The following is a 23,951-nucleotide window of genomic DNA, read 5'->3' as shown; positions in this document are numbered from 1 at the left end:
AGAGAGAGAGAGAGAGAGAGAGATAGATAGAGAGAAAAATAGAGGGAACGGAGCAAATGATTTAATATACATCCGAAAAGAAGGTTCATAACTGTGCTATACATTTAATGTATTGAATACTTTGTTTCTTCTAAATTGCTTACTAGTTGACAAATATTAATTTGTAAAAACGTAGCAAATGCCCGCGTTGTCTTGTTTTCTTACTGTTTCAGTAATAGTGAAAAATGTGGTTTATGCAAAATAATAAATTACTACTTTTCCCACAACAACCATGTACTTGTTGTTGATGATTTTGAGTTTAACGTCCGTTCAGCAGCGAGGCTATATGAGACGTGGACCTACTTATTAACGTGGAATTTGAACCATATGAGCTGCTGCCGGGAACCGAAGCAACCATGTAGTGTTGGTAAGAAATTTCGAAGCAAAAGAAAAAACTGATCAGCAAAATACATAAAACGATAGTCGTGCACAGTATTACTTAAAGAGAATTTATTGTAAAATCAATACATCCATGTGGCGGTATACAGTCGTAAAGTGATTAGAAAACTTAATATTAAACTGTCGATCACATCGTTTTACTTATTTGAATTCAATGTCGTATAGGTTCGGTTTTAGTTCTAGATTTCAGCGTTCTCACTTCGATTCTTAACTTGTTGGAAATATGCACTAATCAAAATTATAAAAGTATACGAAATTTAACTAGCTAAAAGAAGAGAATAACATATAAATCCGGATTAGAGTACAGTATTACAATAAACATGTGTATTTTGTTTAGGGTTTGCCAGTCATAGCTTATAGGAATTATAGAAAAAACGTTCGTTGTGAAGAAAAAAAAATAGATACAAACCTGAGGAGGGTTTGAACACGAGAAGGCGGAGGTAGTAGACTACTCTACTAAACCGCTCGGCTATATCTTAATTCTCTAGTACGTTTTGATAAATATTGTCTAGAGTATTTGCACTTTACTTGTTTCTGTTTTGTTGTTTGTCATATAATGTATAAGAGTGGCGAATAATAGAATAGAACTGTTTTAGACGAGTATGAACAAATTTCCCGGATCAGTCGTAATCTTATATGTATCTAAATTGCACAAATAAATCAGATTAAATCTGTAAAGTGCTTCTGGGGTTTTGATGGAAGTAAACTGTTGCATAGTTACGAGTTTGTGTTTATTCTCACCACTCGATGGAAGTTATGTTCTTGAAAGATAGTAACTGCTACTATATTCTAATGTATTGGATTTTAAAACATTGGAAAATATTTTGTTACTAACAGTGAGTGAGTATTTTTGCGTGCAAGAACAGTTGATTACAGGCACATCTACTTTTTCTGCGCATGCCTTTCATAATACGACGTCATGTATAGCAATATTGTGCATTATCCTATATTCAAAGACTTTTACTTTGCTGTGTAAGAATGGCGCAATATGATCATTCTGTACGTGAGAGTGTTTTCTCTCTTATTGAACATGCGGGATTAAGTGTTCCTGAAGCAGGCGCTCGATTAGGCGTGAATCGTGCAACATCGTTCAGGTGGTGGAAAAAAATATGAGGAAATTGGAAGTCTAACTCGAAAATCTGGAAGTGGTAGGCCACGAGTGTCCTCACCGACACAAGACCAACAATTAGTTGATCAATGCTGTCGACAGCCTTTCATGTGTGCCCGACAACTGCAGCAGTCTACCGCCTTTCCAGGGGATGTAACTACAGTCCGACGGCGACTTCGGGCCGTAGGCTTAAGGTCCTTCCGGGCTGCTGTTTAGGAGAGATTGACAGAAGATCACAAAGTCGATAGACTGGCGTTTGCAGAGCTAAATATTGCTTGTAACTGGAACACTGTTGTCTTTACAGATGAGAAAATATTTTCCACTTGAAACTTTGGGCCGACACGTGTGTATCGCCCATCTGGAAAACGATTTGATCCACAATATATGGCCCGTTCAGCGCGAATGGGTCATATGACGATTCACTGTTGGGGGTGGATATGCAAGGCTGCAGGTGGAGGTGGTATCCATCGAATTACAGGCCGACTTAGTGGTCAAAAATATGTTGATCTTCTCGACTTTATGCTCCCTGAAATAAAAGCGCATGTTGCTGACGACATACTCCAGCTACAATAGGACCATTGTTCCGTGCATGATTCAGCTGTGGTTCAATCATGGATCCAGAGGCAACCTGATCTCGAGCTAGTCGAATGGGTACCTCGAGGTGCTGATTTGAATCCCATTGAAAACATGTGGGCTGCTGTTGTCAGACTACTTCGTGAACGTTGGTCGGACAATCCACCGCGAACAGCTGAAACTTTATGGGAGCAAGTTGAAGAAGCTTGGAGACTTTGTTGCACTCCACGTTTCATCGCTCGCCTTGTTAATTCAATGGGTCGGCGATTAGAAGCCGTAAGGGAAGTCAATGGCGAATATACCCGATATTAAATGTAATACCTTCTACACCCTTCCCAGCCCTTTTCAGGGCTACTTAATTGCAACCAAATATATGAATATGTACCCGTGCTTTCCTGGATATCGCTGCAATACTTTCACTATTTGAATCTGTTGATAACGTTAGGGTTTGAGAATTGAGTTTTGTCCATATCTTGTATCAAAATCTTGTATCAAAAAATACGACAGTGTATTCTGAGAGGTTGGACTTGCGGGAACCGAAATTCATGTAACTGAAAGGTTACTCATAAGATTATCTTTATTTCTGAATACAATATTGTTAATGCAGTTGAGTTTGAAGTACATTCTTGCTGACGTCTTAATAATAACACAGCTGGGTATATAAAAAAAAGAGAAAGAAAGTTCAGAACACACATTCTAGCGACGAGTACTAGTTCTGTTGTATGTCTCGTTTCTACATAGCCTTGCTGATAAAAAGGGACGCAAAACTTCAAACAAACGCTAGTTAAGTCAAACTTGAGTATATTTTATTCGTGATACATTCACTCGTTGGTCATAGTGAAACAAGAGTGAGTGTCATGCATAGTCAAGTGTTTTACAGTGCTAATCAGTGGAATGTTTGCTGTTAAAATCATGGGTTCAAATCATACTCCGGTCGTGTTTTTCTTTATCGGTCCTTCATTTTTTATGTAAAATACAAGACAAATGAAGTGAAACCTTTAAATTATACGTCCCATAATTATGCCGATTCGGCTAAAGGAGACGATGATGATGAGAAATGATTTAAATGTTGGAATGAAAAAAGTGGGACGAAATGGGAGAACCCCCAGAAAAGACTACAATCTTACCTGTATATATAGACTAAAATCATATTGATGAAAGTCGTAAATAGTTGCATAATAATTATAAGCCAAGTACTCTAGTAGTGGAAAGCATTATTTAAATGATTTTGAAAATGCATAAAATTGCGATTCGAATAAAGGCATTTGTCCAGAAACGAAATATGTTCTCTACTATTATGACTTCTTCCATATGTTTCGGGAATGGTCTCATTCAATGATGTCATCGTATCTAAAAGCTTCAAAAGATTTTAAGACTATTCATGGCTTTGGATTGATTATTTTAACAAAAGAGACACTGACCAAAGCTTAAAACCCACTTTATTTTAAATTATAAGATTTTCGATAGTGTCTGAAGAAGGATACGCTAGATATCCCAAACAGTTACAAATTATAATTTAAAATAAAGTGGGTTTTAAGCTTTGATCAGTGTCTCTTTGGTTCAAAAGATTGTTAGCCCAAACAAAAAGAAAGTGCTCTTTGTGAAAGATTTATTAAACTCGAACACGCCTCATATATATAAGTATGAATACTTGTTGTTCATTATTACATGTTAACTCTTGAAAAACTATTGCATTCCCGGAATAGTAATATAAATTAAATAAACGAAATAAAGGTTCATACCCACATATATAAACGCCAACAATATCATAAAGAAGAATTTTCATAGATTATTGTCATCCGATTTACCTTATTACAATTATCAAACTATTGACATAACTCCATACTTGAACCCTAAACATACTATCGTAATTGTCATTGTATGTTGTGGAGTGTAATAAAACATATAACAAAAATACATACTGAAAAGAAATAGGGTATGGGACTGAGTTTCGAACACGAGTCTGCTGAATGGAAAATTAGTCTCCTAACCACTACTCCACGAAGGATACGTCCCGATCAACCCTAACGTTATCAACGGATTCTAATAGTGAAAGCATTGCAGCGATATCCAGGAAAGTACGCATACATATTCATATATTTGGTTGCAATTAAGTAGCCCTGAAAAGGGCTGGGAAGGGTGTAGAAGGTATTACATTTAATATCGGGTATATTCGCCATTGACTTCCCTTACGGCTTCTAATCGCCGACCCATTGAATTAACAAGGCGAGCGATGAAACGTGGAGTGCAACAAAGTCTCCAAGCTTCTTCAACTTGCTCCCATAAAGTTTCAGCTGTTCGCGGTGGATTGTCCGACCAACGTTCACGAAGTAGTCTGACAACAGCAGCCCACATGTTTTCAATGGGATTCAAATCAGCACCTCGAGGTACCCATTCGACTAGCTCGAGATCAGGTTGCCTCTGGATCCATGATTGAACCACAGCTGAATCATGCACGGAACAATGGTCCTATTGTAGCTGGAGTATGTCGTCAGCAACATGCGCTTTTATTTCAGGGAGCATAAAGTCGAGAAGATCAACATATTTTTGACCACTAAGTCGGCCTGTAATTCGATGGATACCACCTCCACCTGCAGCCTTGCATATCCACCCCCAACAGTGAATCGTCATATGACCCATTCGCGCTGAACGGGCCATATATTGTGGATCAAATCGTTTTCCAGATGGGCGATACACACGTGTCGGCCCAAAGTTTCAAGTGGAAAATATTTTCTCATCTGTAAAGACAACAGTGTTCCAGTTACAAGCAATATTTAGCTCTGCAAACGCCAGTCTATCGACTTTGTGATCTTCTGTCAATCTCTCCTAAACAGCAGCCCGGAAGGACCTTAAGCCTACGGCCCGAAGTCGCCGTCGGACTGTAGTTACATCCCCTGGAAAGGCGGTAGACTGCTGCAGTTGTCGGGCACACATGAAAGGCTGTCGACAGCATTGATCAACTAATTGTTGGTCTTGTGTCGGTGAGGACACTCGTGGCCTACCACTTCCAGATTTTCGAGTTAGACTTCCAATTTCCTCATATTTTTTTCCACCACCTGAACGATGTTGCACGATTCACGCCTAATCGAGCGCCTGCTTCAGGAACACTTAATCCCGCATGTTCAATAAGAGAGAAAACACTCTCACGTACAGAATGATCATATTGCGCCATTCTTACACAGCAAAGTAAAAGTCTTTGAATATAGGATAATGCACAATATTGCTATACATGACGTCGTATGAAAGGCATGCGCAGAAGAAGTAGATGTGCCTGTAATCAACTGTTCTTGCACGCAAAAATACTCACTCACTGTTAGTAACAAAATATTTTCCAATGTTTTAAAATCCAATACATTAGAATATAGTAGCAGTTACTATCTTTCAAGAACATAACTTCCATCGAGTGGTGAGAATAAACACAAACTCGTAACTATGCAACAGTTTACTTCCATCAAAACCCCAGAAGCACTTTACAGATTTAATCTGATTTATTTGTGCAATTTAGATACATATAAGATTACGACTGATCCGGGAAATTTGTTCATACTCGTCTAAAACAGTTTTATTCTATTATTCGCCACTCTTATACATTATATGACAAACAACAAAACAGAAACAAGTAAAGTGCAAATACTCTAGACAATATTTATCAAAACGTACTAGAGAATTAAGATATAGCCGAGCGGTTTAGTAGAGTAGTCTACTACCTCCGCCTTCTCGTGTTCAAACCCTCCTCAGGTTTGTATCTATTTTTTTTCTTCACAACGAACGTTTTTTCTATAATTCCTATAAGCTATGACTGGCAAACCCTAAACAAAATACACATGTTTATTGTAATACTGTACTCTAATCCGGATTTATATGTTATTCTCTTCTTTTAGCTAGTTAAATTTCGTATACTTTTATAATTTTGATTAGTGCATATTTCCAACAAGTTAAGAATCGAAGTGAGAACGCTGAAATCTAGAGCTAAAACCGAACCTATACGACATTGAATTCAAATAAGTAAAACGATGTGATCGACAGTTTAATATTAAGTTTTCTAATCACTTTACGACTGTATACCGCCACATGGATGTATTGATTTTACAATAAATTCTCTTTAAGTAATACTGTGCACGACTATCGTTTTATGTATTTTGCTGATCAGTTTTTTCTTTTGCTTCGAAATTTCTTACCAACACTACATGGTTGCTTCGATTCCCGGCAGCAGCTCATATGGTTCAAATTCCACGTTAATAAGTAGGTCCACGTCTCATATAGCCTCGCTGCTGAACGGACGTTAAACTCAAAATTATCAACAACAAGTACATGGTTGTTGTGGGAAAAGTAGTAATTTATTATTTTGCATAAACCACATTTTTCACTATTACTGAAACAGTAAGAAAACAAGACAACGCGGGCATTTGCTACGTTTTTACAAATTAATATTTGTCAACTAGTAAGCAATTTAGAAGAAACAAAGTATTCAATACATTAAATGTATAGCACAGTTATGAACCTTCTTTTCGGATGTATATTAAATCATTTGCTCCGTTCCCTCTATTTTTCTCTCTATCTATCTCTCTCTCTCTCTCTCTCTCTCTATATATATATATATATATATATATATATATATATATATATATATATATATATATATATATATATATCCTTGATATTCAGTTTCCTGCAACTTTTATTTTTGCTTGTTCTTCCTGTGTTCTCACCTCTATACTTTTTTCTTCTTCCTCTATTTCTATAGTCAGAGATAGAGTGAGACAGACAAAGTGATCTGTACTAACTACTCATTTGCTTTTACTTTTCTATGCACGTGTATAGCTAGCTTTTTAAAGTACCAATTAGACATAGGTTATAGGCGGTCTGTCATGGACATGTTAAACGTAGTTTCCTCCATTCCATCTTTCATAGGTTAGTGTCAGACTAGCTACATCGGTATAGTGTGGATTTCTAATGCTACGGTTCTGCGTTCGGATCCCATCCACAGACTGTATTTTTTTCCATTTAGCAGTTTCCGATATTGTATACGTGCGAATCTCTTAAGATGTTCTCTCTTTCTCATTTCTCCATGTAGATGGATGCTACGAAGAAAAACAACAGAGAAGTAATCTCTTCTTTCAGTTATGGTTGAGATTTTAAAGAAATTTTCAGCTTTCTGCGAGCATTTTTATTTGTTTAAATAAATATGTGTTATATATCACTTACTGTGTGTAATTATGTATTTGTGATTTGCTCATTCTCACTGTTATTATATATGGTTCATAACAAAATTTCTGGTGGTCTCCTTTGAAGTGCATGTGTCATTTGTCAGTATATGCGCACCTTTTCTTTTCCTTTATATTTCGCATATTCCTCTTTATTTAGTTTTTATCACGTTGACCTCTTTCTCTCTCTTTAAAACTGAGGATGTAAAATGAGAAGAGAAATGAGAAGAACCTCAATCTATTACTCCATCTTGTGAGAAATTTGTGGTTTGTAGTCACGTGGTCTATGCATTTCTTGCTCCAAACGAAGTGTGCAGGGGGACGAAGCCGAAGGTTATCCTGGCGTGATCAGTGCCACAAAGACGTTAGGTTGGTTGCCTATGTTGTTAGGCGTAGTTTCACAATGAACTTAAACTTTCATGTTGCAGGTTTTTTGCTTCGTATTGTACAAGTCATTTCTTTGAGAAAAAGAAGAAGGGGTAGTTTATTCATGGTCGTGGGTTTTCTTTCGGACAATCTTCTCAAAAACGGCTCAGACAATTTTGTTTACACTTCATAAATATTTCATAAATAATATTACAATATGGCACAGCTCATTTGTCCTGAAAAATGAACGAGAAGTAATTTCCTTTTGTGTCAGTTCTTTCGGAGATTTTCTCGAAAAATTACTCTGGCGATGTTGTTCATATTTCACAAGTAAGTATTCAATTAAGAACCTGACAACTTATTTGGCATAACTGATTTGTCCTTATAAAATGTCCGAAGGGTGAGTTTTCTTGAGGGTGAGCTTTTTTTTCTCAAGAACGGCTCAAGCTATATTGTTTAAATTTTTATAAATATTATTCCTGTTAAGTTAGTGTAAAGTTGGCAAATATTATTTTACCGTACGTTATCATTAATAGAATAAATACTTGACTTGAATAGAACTTAAAATCAATGAACAGTTTTTAACTTATACATATCAAAACTTCAAAAAAAAAAAAAAAAAAAATCTTTGCGTATTCATTTAGCTTTATGGCTTTTAAGATATTTCGCACACAGCAATTATTGAACTGATATAAATTTGTCTTTTTTATTACATGATTTTCAGATCATAATAATCTCACACAATACATTCTGAAATTATAGAACGCACTTCGGCCAGAAACCCACTCAAATCACGCAGAGTTGATAAAAAAAATCTTTAAAAAATGTAATTTAAGAAAAAAAGGAGAGGAATTGAAAGCACGAAACCAGCACATTGGTATTGACTCCGTAGGATGCCTACAGACTGATGAAGGTTGCCAATTCTGATACTGAATTTATTACTAGGTATAGGTTAATTTACCTTTATTACTTTTAGTACACTACCAATTAAAAGGCGAAATATTTTGTTAATAATTTTGGAAGAAACTTAGCAAACTAAGTACAGTTTAAGTATTAGAAAAAAATACGCTCTACGTTCAAGTACGCAAATTAAATCTTTAAGTTTTACGTCCCACGCTTATGCCGGCTATGCTAAAGGAGACTGGTGTTGAGAAATGAATGAAAATTTGGAATGAATAAAGTGGGTGGAAACGGGAGAAGCCCAAGGAAACCCACGCACGTGATGTTTATCCACAACAAAGCTCACTTAGTGCGACTTGGGATCGACCTAAGGACCCCATGCACCAGAGGTGAATGCTCTGCTACTGAGCCACCACAGTCCCATCCAAGTACGCAAATTGCCAAATTTGATGCAGAATTATTTTAAATAAATATGTAGACTGGGGTACAGAATTTCCATAAGTCTGCATAACAGTATAAGTATACAAATTTGTGTTTTTTGTAGCAATACCTGGTTCAGTGCCATTACGAAAATAACATTTGCCCTACTTCTTAGTGCAAGTGGCAAGCGCATGTGCCATTAGTACACGTTGTTCTGGGTTTTGATCACTAAGCACTGAGCGCTTTACGTGTTCTTTTTCCTAAAACCGTAGGTCAACGACTCATACGGTGCTGGAAAGCGACGTGAAACTTCAAAAAAGAAGCAAACAAGAATGGCATGTACTACTATCCGTGCAACAAGAGTTGGCCTCTGACAGATCAATATTCCAAGTACTATTATTGTTGATATTTTGGAAACTATGCACTCTTATATTTTTACGATTATGAAACTATGACTTGTTAAGTGTCCTAATTTGTCACCAGAGCTACTGTGTCTGTTAAAGAGCAACATGGCAACAGCGCCACCAATACTCCGCGTGCTCTATCCAACTGTCACAAGCCATCTCTTGTTGAACGGATAATACAGGATAGGTATGATAGAAGATGCTTACACATGTCTGTGTGAAAGCGCTCACTCTGGATGCAAAGAATCCCGCATTAGACCCAAAACAAGTGAATGTGAAGTGAATATAATCATATTATATATATATATATATATATATATATATATATATACTATGTGATCAAAAGTATACGGACATCCCCCAACACATACGTTTTTCATATTAGGTGCATTGTGCTGCCACCTACTGCCAGGTACTCATTATCAGTGACCTCAGTAGTCATTAGACGTCGTGAGAAAGCAGAATAGGGCGCTCCGCGGAACTCACGGACTTCGATCGTGGTCAGGTGATTGGGTATCACTTGGTGTCAGAAGTCTGTGCACGAGATTTCCACACTCCTAAATATCCCTAGGTCAATTGTGTTTGATGTGATAGTGAAGTGGAAACGAAGTGACACGTACTGCACAAAAGCGTACAGGCCGACCTCGTCTGTTGACTGACAGGTACCGCCGACAGTTGAAGAGAGTCGTAAAGTGTAATAGTCAGACATCTATCCAGACCATTACACAGGAATTCCTAACTGCATCAGGATCCACTCCAAGTACTATGACAGTTATGCGTGAGGTGAGAAAACCTGGATTTCATGGTCTCATAAGCCACACATCACGCAGGTAAATGGCGAACGACGCCTCGCTTGGTGTAAGGAGCGTAAACACTGAACGATTGAACAGTGGAAAAACGTTGTGTGGAGCGACGAATCACAGTACATAATGGTGCGATCCGATGGCAGGGTGTGGGTATGGCGAATGTCCGGTGAACGTCATCTGTCAGCGTGTGTAGTGCCAACAGTAAAATTCTGAGGTGGTGGTGTTATGGTGTGGTCGTGTTTTTCTTGGAGGGAGCTTGCACAGAGTCTTGACTTTAATCCTATAGAACATCTTTGGGATGTTTTGGAACGCCGATATCGTTCCAAGCCTCACCGACCTACATCGATACCTCTCCTCAAGTTCACCACTCCGTGAAGATTGGGCTGCCATTTCCCAAGAAACCTTCCAGCACCTGATTGAAAGTATGTCTGCGAGAGTGGAAACTGTCATCAAGGCTAAGGATGGTTCAACACCATACTGAATTCCAGCAGTACCGATGGAGGGCGTTACGAACTTGTAAGTAATTTTCAGCCAGGTGTCCGGATACTTTTGATCACATAGTGTATAATAGGATGGATGCCGCTTTGAGCATATTTATGTTAAATATTGTCCTGTCAGTTTAACCTGAGAAACATGGAATGGGTCCAACATACAGTTGCCAAAGTAACTGAAAATAATTTAACGTGCTCCTGCTGCACAATCATCTGAACAAAATATATTCTCCTAAGCTAAAAAAAAAAAGAAAAAGAAAAAAAATCCCGCTGGGACGAAACGGGAGAACCTCGAGAAAACCCACGAGCAGGGTGTTTGTCCACCACAAAGTCCACATGGCACGAGCTGGGATCGAACCAGAGACCCCAAGCACTGAAAGCGAACGCTCTATCACTGAGCCACCGCGCCCCACTAACTTAACAATGATCTGAAGAATAGAAGAAAATATTGGGAGTTAAAATAGGAAGCTAAAGATAGGAAACATGGAAGAAACATTTCTAGGCCCTATCCTAAAAACATAAAAAAACTCATTAGTCCCAGGACCTCCCATAAGACATGATAATTAATAATAACCCACTTAACAACAATAGAGAATGAAAAAGCCCAGTATTTCAGAGTATTCTTTCATATATTTTCGTTAATTTATATCCATGTTCATTAAATTTGATGGTCTTTCGGTGTTCAAACTTTACTTTTTTGCATTGCAATTTCACGAAAAAAATTACACAAAACTTCAGCTGTTACTTCGTAATCTAGACAATAACGCAAAGTTATCATAACAAAAGGCAGATCATACCAATATTCTACTCTGAAACTAGTGAAATAAAATGAAACTTCTAGGTTTTAACTTCCGGTACTTATGGATAAAGAAGACGGATGAGAAATGAAAGGAAATGTTTGTGAAATAAGAATGTGGGAGAAAAAGGAAAAATATCGAGAAAACTGATTGACAGATTTTGTGCACCATAAATTCGCGAGGAGAGCTCCCTCGTGGCTAAGCTGTTACCGTAGGCGCCTTTGGCGTGGGAGACCCGGGTTCGGTTCCCGGCGCGAGCTCATGTGGTTCGGATTCCACGTTAATCAGTAGGTCCACGTCTCATATAGCCTCGCGCTGCTCAAAGGGGCGCTAAACTAAAGTCGATTCAACTCAAATTCGCGAAGAAGAGGACTGAACTAGGTAGCCCTTGCACCTGACCTTGCATTAACCCCTTGCGTACCAGTAACATCCATGTGGATGTCATGGAAAGGTATTCGTTATAAAAAGAATCGTATTAATCCTGGCGATGATGAAATTTGTTAGTGGTTGCAAAGCAAGACTTAGTTCTACTATTACTCCTTAGGTAACAACACCTTACTGAGAGAAAAAGACAAAAAATGTGTTGTCTTAGGCCTAAGGGAGCATTCAGTTACAAGACACAATTAGTAACTTCGAGATCGAAAAACTTTGTCTTTGATCTTCGGTCAGTGTTGCCAACCTGAAACAGCATAAAATCCCTTCAGAATATCAGAATTTCCCCTCTATCAGTCCAAATGTTCCAGGATGCAAATAATTGTTTTATCAGTAAACGTGCATACTCTCCTCATGCGCGCACAATAACTATGCCTTAAATAACGGTTTACACAGTCTTTTAACAGTAAATTAAACTGGTTGTTAGGACCTTTAATGTTGTATTTTGCATGGAACAACCTTTATTTAATTAGTAATATTGTAATATTTTTCTGTAGTCGGTTAGTTGATTGAGTATTATTAGCCTCGCGCTTGAGGACCTGTGTAGAGATTAGAAAATGGGAGAAAGTTCTGTGAGGAATTAGCGCAAAAACAATGCCATTGTTCATGTGTGCGTGTTTGCTGGGTTGACATTACAGTTATCAGACTACATTTCAATGTTTATATATAACTACTGCATTTCCTGCACCCAAAAATACATAATGTATAAAACGGTAAACATTGTTCGCAGCTGTACACCGCGTATTACAGCCCGCACATAGGAAAATGACAACCTGGGACGCAAGGGGTTAATGTTATTATCTGTGGACCATTCTGACAACTTACGAAATCGACTTCATATATATATATATATATATATATATATATATATAAATAATGATACTATACATACGTAAGTATAATACACATAAAACTATAATGACTAAAATGATATATGTATTTTAATGTTTTACAATTGAATTGGTGAGTAGAAAAAGAACATCATTCCAAAAATAAAGGATAACATTTCCTTGATAATTTCTCCATAACTAAATATCCAATCCCATTACGTTTTTTTGGAATTTTGGGAAATGAAAGGTCGTAACATACGCTACAAGTCTCCCATACAGGTATTTCCGGTAAGCAGTTTTACTTTTCGTTTTTCAAAAGTAACGTGTTGGGGAATATTCTCCTTTTTCTACTCCCTGATTCAATTATACCCTGTAGTCGAAATGAGGGATATTTTGAATGCAATTCCATTATGAGAAAGTGGCAGAAAAGAGAAAAATCATGAGAAAGTGCATACACTCCATATTAAACTGAAATCTTTCATTTTAAGTCCCCACGATTATGCCCTTTTAGGTTAAGCGAAATGAGCGATTAAAGCAAGTGAATATTGATGGAATAGTTGGTGGAATGAAAATGTGGGAGGAAACTGGAGTGTCCCGAGTAAACCAACGGACATGATGTTGTCCACCACAAACTTACTTGCCCGGGGATTGAATTAAGGACCCCTCGCGCCAGAGGTAAGCGCTCTAACCACTGAGCTTCCGTACTCCCATTACACTCCATATTAAATACCACAAATTGTTATGGATCTTCGGATTTTTTTTACACTAGACATAAGTCCGGTGCAAATGATAGATGGGATATTGTAGTAGGATAAAATTTTTGTAATTTACGCACACAAAAATGGGTAAGTTAATTAAAAAGTTAAATTTGCTTCAAAAGAGGCACAAACGAAAAACAGCTTTGTAATTTTCTGATTTCATAATTAAGTTGAAAAAGAAAGCATGGATATTGACAAGTAAAAAAGGGAAAAAAATCGTAAGATCTTTATCAAAAAAGAAACCGTATCTTTTCTTTGTTCAACTTCGGTTGCTTTCGGTGCCATGGACGTCCACCAGGCAGAGAGCCAAAAGCTTCTGAAGCCAGTTGAGAGCTACAAGACTTGAGACCATCTCCCCTTGGCGTCTTGTATGCAAATGCTATTGTATTCCGACGACCACAAACGACGCCTTTGGCGTTCCACGTTCTTTGTTGTACTTTTCCTCTTTTCCCTTCATGTTCCCCGTTCACTGAGGTTAATTAGTGTGTTTAGTGGGACGGATATTTCGTGGGCAATGAAGCAAGAACAGACAAGGCTTTTACGTTTGATTGAAATAAGAATCAGAAACGTAGAAAATCTTCCAGAAAACCATAGCTAAACACAATTCCTCTTTGAAATGGCTTCATATATTATTCCATACGAGACTCAAATAAGCAGATATTGCTCGATGCATATTCAATGTCTATAGGAATCAAAATATACAATTTAATCTTGTTGCTGGACATGGTAACTCACTGGAAGAGGGTTTGTCTCTAGTGTGAAGTATCAGATTCGATCTCAAGATAAAGCTCCCTCATGGCTAAGTTGTTCGCACACGCACCTTTGGCGTGGCAGACCTGGGTTCGATTCCTGGCGAGAGCTCATGTGGTTTGGATTCCATATTAATCTGTATGTCCACATCTCATATGGAATTGCTGCTGAAAAGGACTCTAAAATAAAAATGAATCAATCGATCTCACAATATGTGATTTTGTGAAGTCTATCATCACTATCGCGGACTTCCTCAGAGTTTCTCTCTTCTGACTTTTGGGAAGCTCTGAGTTTCCCCGTGCTTCAGTTTTATTGTGATTGAACTCAATGGTGATCCTTTGCTTGGACACATGAAACCTTTAGTCATATATTATTTACTCATTTGGCTATAACTATAAACGATGTCGGAAAGGGTACAAGTTTATCCTTACCAAAGATGGCACTTTTCGGAGCCATATGACCACTTACACGAGCTACTGTTCCTGCAAGACAACACACATGCCCACCCACAACAATTTCTTGTGCTGCTAGCTTGCAATCGTAGTGAATAACTGAAGACGAAATAATCATGATCCAATTCTGTTTTACTGACACTTTCCTTAAGCCTATTAGGGTTTATGGTAATTTTCGTTACCATGTCGTAGTGGTGTCTTTGACTGCTTATTAGGTTCTATAACAGGTATTTAAGGCTTTTTTATCGGTCAATTCAAGAATGGATCAAATAACACCCCAGATGAGTTTTCGATCCGGATGGTCAACTTGGTGGCGCCAAGTGCGGGCGGAGTGGCGTGACGTTTTAATTTTCTCTTAAGGAAAATTTCAAAAGTTTTTCAAGTCCTTAGTTTTAAGATATCAGATTGAAATTATGCATATGGATTTTTTAAACAATTGACTCTTTATACTTTTTTTGAGATATCTACGTGAACCCGGGCCCAAGCCCGAGGGACGCAACTATTCCGAGTTTATTTTTTTTCCAGAAAAAATCCGGTTTTCCCAAATTTTTCGGTTTAGGTATAAGATACAGACATGTGAGTGGTACCGTTAAAAAGGGCACGTTATACTAAAGCAAATGGAGTTTGAACCATAACTGTAGGCAAAATAGTAATGACGCAGTATTTTTTATTATAAAGGGTGTTTCAAAACAACAAAAAATTGTAATTAATTGGTGTGTTGACTTGAAAAGATAAACCATATTCCATATACAAACCAAAAGATGGTGTTTTAAAACAACACCGACAACATTTGGGAGGTGATTCCTGACACCAAGATAAGACAAAAAACATAGACCAACTTGGGTGCACAAATGCTTCCTTTCGGACTTATAGGCTACCGAAAACATGAAAAAATGGACTTCAATGGTCCATAGCTCCAATACTATGGGACCTACCGTAGTCGGGTATTTTACCTAGGAACTAGGAACTAATACATGTTTCGGAATCCTAAAATACTCACGCAACAATTTTTATAGAGGAAGTTTGGTTATGGGCATATAATTTGAAGTACTCACCAACTACCTCTTTAAAAACTGTTGGCGGAAGTACCGCAGGATTTTGATGCATGGATATTTGGATAGAACGCATACTAGTTCTTAAGTGAAGTCTTGACCCGACTAGGGTAAGTCCTATAGTATTGGAGCTATGGACCATTAAAGTTCATTTTTTCACGTTTTTAGCAGCATATAACTCCGAAAGGAAGCATTTGTGCACTCAGGTTGGTCTATACTTTTTGTCTTTTCTTGGTTTCGGAAATCACCCCCAAATGTTCTCGGTGTGGTTTTGAAACACCCTATTATTTTTGTATTATATCGTCTCATGAAGGTGACCCATTATATCGTCGCATAATAACCAGAGGAACGTAACTGCAAAAATGCGGTTTGCGTTTTCTTCATGTTTGGACACAATTTTGAAAGCCTCACTTGGTGTAAATCGAACGTAACGCCATCTGTTCTCCTTGTCGATCATCTGTTGTAATGTAGCTCAATTGCCATCTTATTAAAAACACGTCTTTCTAAGAAAATAACATTTTTGTCGTCTCACATGTAAACCTACGAAAATGGAGTTACGTCTCTCTGGTTCTCATGCGACGATATAATGAATCACCTTCAGACTTTTTTTTTAAATAGCCCTTAGTTTTCAAGATACAAGATTGAAATTTTGCACACTCATTGTGTACATAAGTATGTTTTTTTTAAAAAAAAAATATCAGGTCCCTACGTGAGCACAAGCCCAGGCCAAAGGGGCACAAAATTTTGAAAAAAAAAAGTCGAAAAACTCCGATCTTCCCAGATTTTCCCCTTTTTTGTTGTATAATACAGACAAACAAGTGGTACCTTTGGAAAGGATACTTTTCTCTGAAAGAAACGAGATATGCAGGAGGGGATTAATGGTGGAGCCAATAGAGCCCAGGGTTCAGGGTCCCCAGGCTCAGGGGGGACCCAAAAATTCTCTCTGTTTAATACTAAAACATCGCAATCAACTTATAGCTTCAGACCCATGCTATTTTTTCCCGCTCGCTACGCTAGCGATATCACTCGAGTTAAGTCGTCTTCCACCAGCGTCTTCACGATACTTATTTTGTGAAGGAGTGAGGTATTTTGATCCTCTATAATACCAAATTCGTAGCTTGTAATGACAATTTCTTTGAAATATCTCTGTAATTTCAATGTCAATGACGTAATAGAATCCTTTGCAGAGGAAAAATGTAGGAAGAAAACTTTCCTAATAATGTAGCCTTGTAGCTTTAACTATTTGTAGGTTTTTTTCATCTTTTAGTCTATTAGCGTTTTTGCAGGGACTGTTGACCATTTGGCTTGTGTTTGGTATTTGTGTGGTACACTGCAGTATATGAGCATTTAACTGTTAATAACGAACGTAATTAAACTAATTATTGTAAAATTGGACCATATTAAAATATTACAGCACAATTCTCGGTGTTTCGATAAGCATATGAGCCTGTGGAAGGAAGCAAAGAAACCTTATGCGCTGGAATTATTCGTAACATAGGGCCCCCTTGAAATAGTCGGATCCAGGTCTCCAAAAGCCTTAATCCGCCTCTGGAGATATGAACCATGATCCTACAATAAATAGTAAGAAAGAAGGAGCTGTTTGATTGAAAGTCCAAAATTTACCTCAAAAAGTGGAAATCCTAAAAGGGTTAAATATCCAACAATCGACCATTCAATCTAATTGTGTTCTTTTAATGATGGATAATATACGAAATGAGACATATGAGACTCAATTTACATTTTCTTGTATACTTACATCTTGAAGCTTTAATTATAAACGTTCATATATTTTTTTCAAGATTGAGTAAAGGACAAATACTGAAAAATAAATAATTAAGAATTTTGTGTGATGTTAAAAATCTCAAACGTAAGTGACACTCAGATGAAAATTTGCAAAGGTAAACCTATGTTGGTCGTATTTATTTCTAGTACAGCCTCAACTATATATGTCATTACTATAAAGAAAATTGTACGGCCAAAACACAATCACTAAATATACACAGTTTAGTCAAATGTATGCTGAGCGAAATTTATAAACGCATAAGAACAAGCTGATCACAAACTAGCAGTGCACTTCTAAGCACGACCTTTCCGACGCGGGAAATGAAGAAAAAAAGACCTGGAAACCCTGACTGGCTCACAGTATGATTTATAACTCTGTCGAACGTAATTTACCGAGTAGCCAGCTAGGTTGCGTTCGCTGCGGGGAGTAACGCATCGGAAACGCATCCTCGTTTAGCCATAGCCTTAATGGTTCCATATTTACTTGAAATATATTAGCTGCTTTTGTTGCCCAAATTCTGAAGGAAACATACAATTGAAAAATTGATATGAATGAACAAATATATAAATAGGTGAAAGTTAAAGGGGTGTATGCCATATTTTATTGTCTTCTGACTAACACCATTTTTCTGATAATAATAATAAAAAAGAAACTTTCTTTTATCACTAGAACTCGCATACTCCTCTGTTGATATCTGCCATCTTTCAGACTTACTTCACTTTTCTGTTAACAGCCTGATTTATCTAGAGTTTTTTTTTTTTTTTTTTTTTTTTTTTGCAAAGTGATATATGCAATTTTAAGTTTCAACGGTCCGTATTATAAAGCAACAGATACACACTTGTTTAAAGATGTTCTAATTAAATAGACCACTTACCTGCTCCGTTAACAGCCCATTAGGACAGTCTTTTAAGAACCCTTTGTGCCTGAAAAGAAACAACAACAAAAATTAGATCTCGTGTCCGTGGGAGGCATTTTTTTAAAAATATTGATTGCCAATAGTATACATTTAATCAAGTTATGACTCTTTGATATTAACAGTATATGATGAACAAATGTGGTTTTCTCTTATTATATATGCATTTCCTTGATTTAATATACATTACACCACAATACAAAAAAAAAAAAAAATAACATGTGGTATTACATGTCAATATAGTAAATATAATCTAATATATTAATTGCAATTCACTTCATTTAATTACCTTAACCAATCAAATGCACGTAGGCGGCGCGGCGCTTTTACCACAAAATCTAGTATACAATGAAAACTGGAGTTAATTGCATTACACAGTTATTATATCTGTGTGTACAACATTGCTGAATCAAGAAAAAAAAAACTTGTGATTTCGTTTCCCTGTGGCATCACAAAATAATAGCGTTTCATTGTACGATTCCATTACTATCAATCCAATGAATTTTAGGATACGTTTCGAAAAATAAATACATAAATCTCGATCAAATTTCGAAACTAGATGAGGTTCAAACCTGAGATAGTTTCTGTCATATCACTTTGACGGTGTAACTTAAGGAGGGGAAGAGGAGAGATTTAAAAATGATTTAAAATGACCATTATTAGTATCGAATCCATAGTTTTCGGGGTCGCCGAGATGAACAGTGACACATCTAAAACTGTTTAAATCCAAATCCAGTCGCGCAATATAGGGGAGGGGGAGAAATATAAAAATGATCGAAAATGACCAATATCAGAGAGCTGCATCATTGTAAAACAAACTTCCGAGAGGGGCAAAAGAAGTGCCAAAATACTAGGAGAAATTAAAGCACGCACAACTAAAGAAGAAAATGATACGAACATCTTTCAAACTGGAAAGTACTCAGATACCCTAACTACATCCAGGGTCTTTCTAAACAACACCGACAGCGTTCGGGAGTTGATTCCTGAGACCAAGACAAAACAAAAAGTGTTGACCAACCTAGGTGCACAAATGCTTCCTTTCGGAGTTACAGGCTATCGAAAACATGAAAAAACGAACTTTAAAAGTCCATAGCTCCAATATTATGGATCCTACCGTAGCCAGATCAAGACTTCACTTAGGAACTAATATGTACCCTATCCAAAAATACATGTTTCAGAATCCTGCGGTACTAAATCAACAATTTTTATAGAGGCAGTTTGTTACGAACATATAATTTGAAATATTCACCAACTACTTCTATAAAAATTGTTGCGGAAACTCAAATGTAGAGGACAGTAGAATGTAATAGCAAGTAATCCACATACGTAAGATAAACAGCAACAGTTTTATCAGTACCACGCATGAGTATGAACATTACGTCACTATGAAAATACGTATACAACATAACAGTAACATTTTTGTTTTTGTGTTAATACTATTTACACACCTTTCTAACATCCATCTCATCGTTAATCCCATTACGCGATATATGCAACCCACTGCGCATACTGTCTCTCTGGCTGCCTATAAGAATGGAGTTTGCATCGTTTCCTGCGTGTTCTCCCATCTTCGTGCATTGAGATCAATCTGCGTCCCTTTCGCATACGAGCGTCATATGTACCCAAAGCAAAAACACGTATTTTCTGTTTTCGTTTCTTCTTTCTTTCTGCTCATTGCCAACCTCTTCACTCATTTTCGTAACACATTGCGCCAATGTTGTACACGTGATTGGTCCATTTCCGGATGTTCTGCTTTCTTCTCATGGATGTGTTCTATCTCATTGTCTTGCGTCGACTATGGGTAATATTTCGCACATTTAAGCTTTTCCGATATCTCTTCTCGTTCTCGTTGTATTCCACATAATCTCATTTTGACTCCATATTTATGCTCCTATTTGACCCTTTCAATGCGCATGTTGGCATATATATATATATATATATATATATATATATATATATATATATATATATATATAATACGTGTCGCTTCTTTTTCGATGTTCTTTATGTCTGTGCAATCTTATCGAAATCGGTGTGTTACACCAGGGTACCCTGCCTTGTGAGTCATTTTGGATTTCAAATCTTGTTTGTTATTTTGCTCTCAATAGGTTAGGAAATTATATTACCATTTTTTAGTACCGAGTGTAGAAAAAAATAAGAGAAACGCCAGAGAAGTTTTTACATAAAGGAAGAAAAATTATAAATACTTACTTTATTTATTCAAAGAGAGAAAAAAAAAACAATTCTCGCACACTTTGTTTTTAAAGATAAAAATAAATTATAAGAAGAATGTACTAAAAATATAATGAGTGTCCCATTTTAAAACCAAATTGCATGACACGTAAGTAGCGCAAGCATAATGAAAACAAACATTGAGTGTTAGTTACAGAGAGTCAAGGCGACGCGACGCCTCAACTATATCGCTCGTGTCCTCCATGAGTTACTTGAACAAGTGACCTAGTTCGTGCTAAGGATGTTAACCGTGCTAATCACCACGCAATAATCAAGAAAATTAAAACTAAAAGGGCCTCACATTTACATGCAATACATAACAAAAGGTTAACTAATGTGTATGCGATGTGCAGTGGCGCCTAATCAAATTTAAATGTTTTGTTAATGAGACAGTTTGGTAGAACTATACTATTTGTCTCTAGCTTTGAAACAAAACAATACAAAAGGATACGTAGTTTTAATAACGGTCAATTATATTCTTAGTAGTAACAAATACGTTCATAAAATGGTCACTGAAGGTGAGAGAGTATTTCTAAAATTTTTCTTTTATTATTATTATTATTATTATTATTATTATTATTATTATTATTATTGAAATAATTTTATCTTCTCCTATTTATAGTGACTGCCACAACTTATGAAGCCTGGGCTCTGCACAAATCATAGAACTGTTTTCCCTCACGTGTGATGCTTCGGAAGAATTCGGTATGATTCGTGGAGCTGTCTTCCGAACGGAAGTAAAACGGAAGAAGTGCCCCAACAATGTTGTCAAATTCGGAAGAGATGACAAATGAGTGATAAAAATCAGAACTTAAAGAACTATCACACGAACACTAACAATTATTCGAATTAAATTTTAACATTGGTAATAAGAGCAAAAATATAAAACAAACAACAACAATAATTACAAAACCGAACTTTGAGGCAATCCGACAACATTGCAACCTCGAAAGATGTCCTCGGTATAGCGCTGAGACGACACTGATAAAATTTCATGGGTGCGCGTTGACCACCGGAACACAATCTGGCGTTCTATTGGGTGGTGAAATTGGTAAATCTAGCTTCACGACTCCTCGCGATCACTATAGTGCTTTTGAAACCGGTCATTTCTTTCTGCATCTCGTGGGGGTACGGTTTATCAAACGGATAACCTCCTTTTCTGAAGTCGGTTAGTAAAGTGTTCTTTCGGATTCAGTTGAACCACGGTCGCTCAGTGGTAGCGTGCTCACCAATAGTCATTCTTTAGTAAAATAAGTAAATATATCTTTCAGTTCTACGTCCCACGAGTATGCCAAGGATTAAATTTAGATTTTTGGGATTTTGACATTTATGACTGTTTATCCCGTTACGTTTGAGGGATGACGGACTTCGGCGAGCACAGTATCCGAAAAAAGGAAGAAAGGATTGCGGAAGGAAGTGACCTGGGACCTATAAGTTAGGTACCACCCTGCCATTTGTCTGGTGTGATGAGGAAAACCCAGAAAAACCTTACTCAGGGTGACTGGCCTGAAAAAGCGTTTTACACTTTTTCGAAAGAGTGTTTCAGGGAAAACTTCGAGAAAATCCACGTACACGGTGTCTGTCCACCACAAACTTTCTTGGCCGGTGATCGAACCAGTGGTTAAGTGCTCAGAGAAGGCTGCAGAGCCTTAACTTCGCCACGTGAAAGAAGTCATAAATAGATAAATAAATAAATAAATAAATAAATAAATAAACCAGGAATCCCACATACCAGAGATAAGCGCTCTACCGCTGAGAAACAGTATGACAACAAAGAATAAGAGCGCTATTCAGAATTGACAGAAGCTTTAGGATACTGATAATGACAATAAAAGAGGTTATTTGCCAGTGGGTGATTATCCATAGATCACATAATTAAAATTAAAATGGAACAGATATTGGTCACCGGTACCCAAGGGTTGGGTTTGTTCGTGGTTCTTGAAGAGGATCATTCCCGCTGCTCAGTGTAAAAGAGATTATCGTAATAAATTACACTAGTGGTAACTTCGAAACAAAGAAATATAACAATTTAGTCTGAGAAATAGTGAAAGCACTGAACTCACTTGTAGAACTCCCAATTAAATCCAATGGTATATGACAGTCTTAGCTGTTTAGTTGTACCCATTTAAGTGTAGTGGTTTCGGAGACGGAGTTGAATTCGTGAAGTATGGCGAGAAGAGAGAAGAGTTTATTGGGGAGCTAAAACGAGCGAGCTTGGACGGCAGAGACTAGAGATGCAATCCAAAGATGACGAAGTAGGCGATCCGAGCACAGTAAGATTTTCTTTTGATCAACACACTTCCTTCTTAGAGCGACTTCTTAAGGTTAATTCAGACATAGTGTGCCATGACATGGTTTATAAAGATTCTTCTCACATTTTGACATTGAAGATTCATTGGGTTGTCTTTTTTATTTCACACATGAAATGCTGTGCTTGTGAGGTACCTATGCTCTGCCCCGACAGGTCGCCTTAAAGAGCAACCAGCCCGGTCGTGGCTCATTGGCTACAATCTTTCGGCTTCCCTCGGAACATACGAAGCGACACAAAGCTGGCCAGAACCAATGGAAATTATGTAGAAAGCTGTAGAGGCACGGCATGGTATGGTGTGTACGAATGGTCGATGCCTTGACATGGGCAGAGCACGGCAAGTGAATGGCATCGGTGCGACACACTATGGGTGAATTAACATTTAGAGGAAGGTTGGACGAATGTGTTTTGCAAGGTAAAAATGACGGGCAATGCCTTTACTAAACCACCACGGAGGTTCCTCACAGCACAGCGAAGAACGTCTCCTCCCCCATATACAGAGTAGCCCAAAGTAGGTATACATCGCTCCATTGATCAAGTTTATGGGTTTATTTGCTTCGGCAGTTCGGAGCTTAAGGTAAAAGAAAAAACATTAAGAACAAATAATAAAGAAACTAGTCTTGCCACGTGACGAGACGGAACCCTTTGAGACGAGACGAGACGAGACAGACTTGTCCCGTCTCGAAAACGGGGCGATACACGACACAAGATGAGACGAGTCGTGTCTTGGAAATGCAAACGCTGGCGGGAAAGGCCAAGATTGAAGTTGCCAGTGGTCATATAGATTGTAAAAGGAAAATCCCCTTTGTGAGAAAATATGTTGAAAAGCCTTCATAGAAAAGTGTCCTCTGTCTATTGAATAAAACAATTGTGATACATGTGCTTCCAGGAATATCATTCTTAATGTCTTGTCCCAAATTCCCCTTGCTGTAAA

The 23,951-nt window shown here is 37.4% G+C and overlaps 1 protein-coding gene across 1 annotated transcript in view; it reads right to left on the bottom strand.

Moving 5' to 3' along the window:
• The window catches only part of LOC145674480 (frequenin-2), a 991,919-nt gene that overhangs the window by 228,390 nt on the left and 739,578 nt on the right, over nt 1–23,951 (bottom strand). The window contains exon 3 of the mRNA XM_081744595.1: nt 18,439–18,487. Within this exon, the coding sequence (XP_081600721.1) occupies nt 18,439–18,487 (49 nt within the window). The remainder of the gene's footprint in view (nt 1–18,438; nt 18,488–23,951) is intronic.

This window comes from Thermobia domestica, chromosome 17, assembly GCF_964235325.1.
Source record: "Thermobia domestica chromosome 17, izTheDome1.hap1.1, whole genome shotgun sequence".
In the NCBI taxonomy this organism is placed as follows: domain Eukaryota; kingdom Metazoa; phylum Arthropoda; class Insecta; order Zygentoma; family Lepismatidae; genus Thermobia; species Thermobia domestica.
Note: the sequence above shows the minus strand (reverse complement) of the source record. Positions and strands in the feature narration are given on the sequence as shown.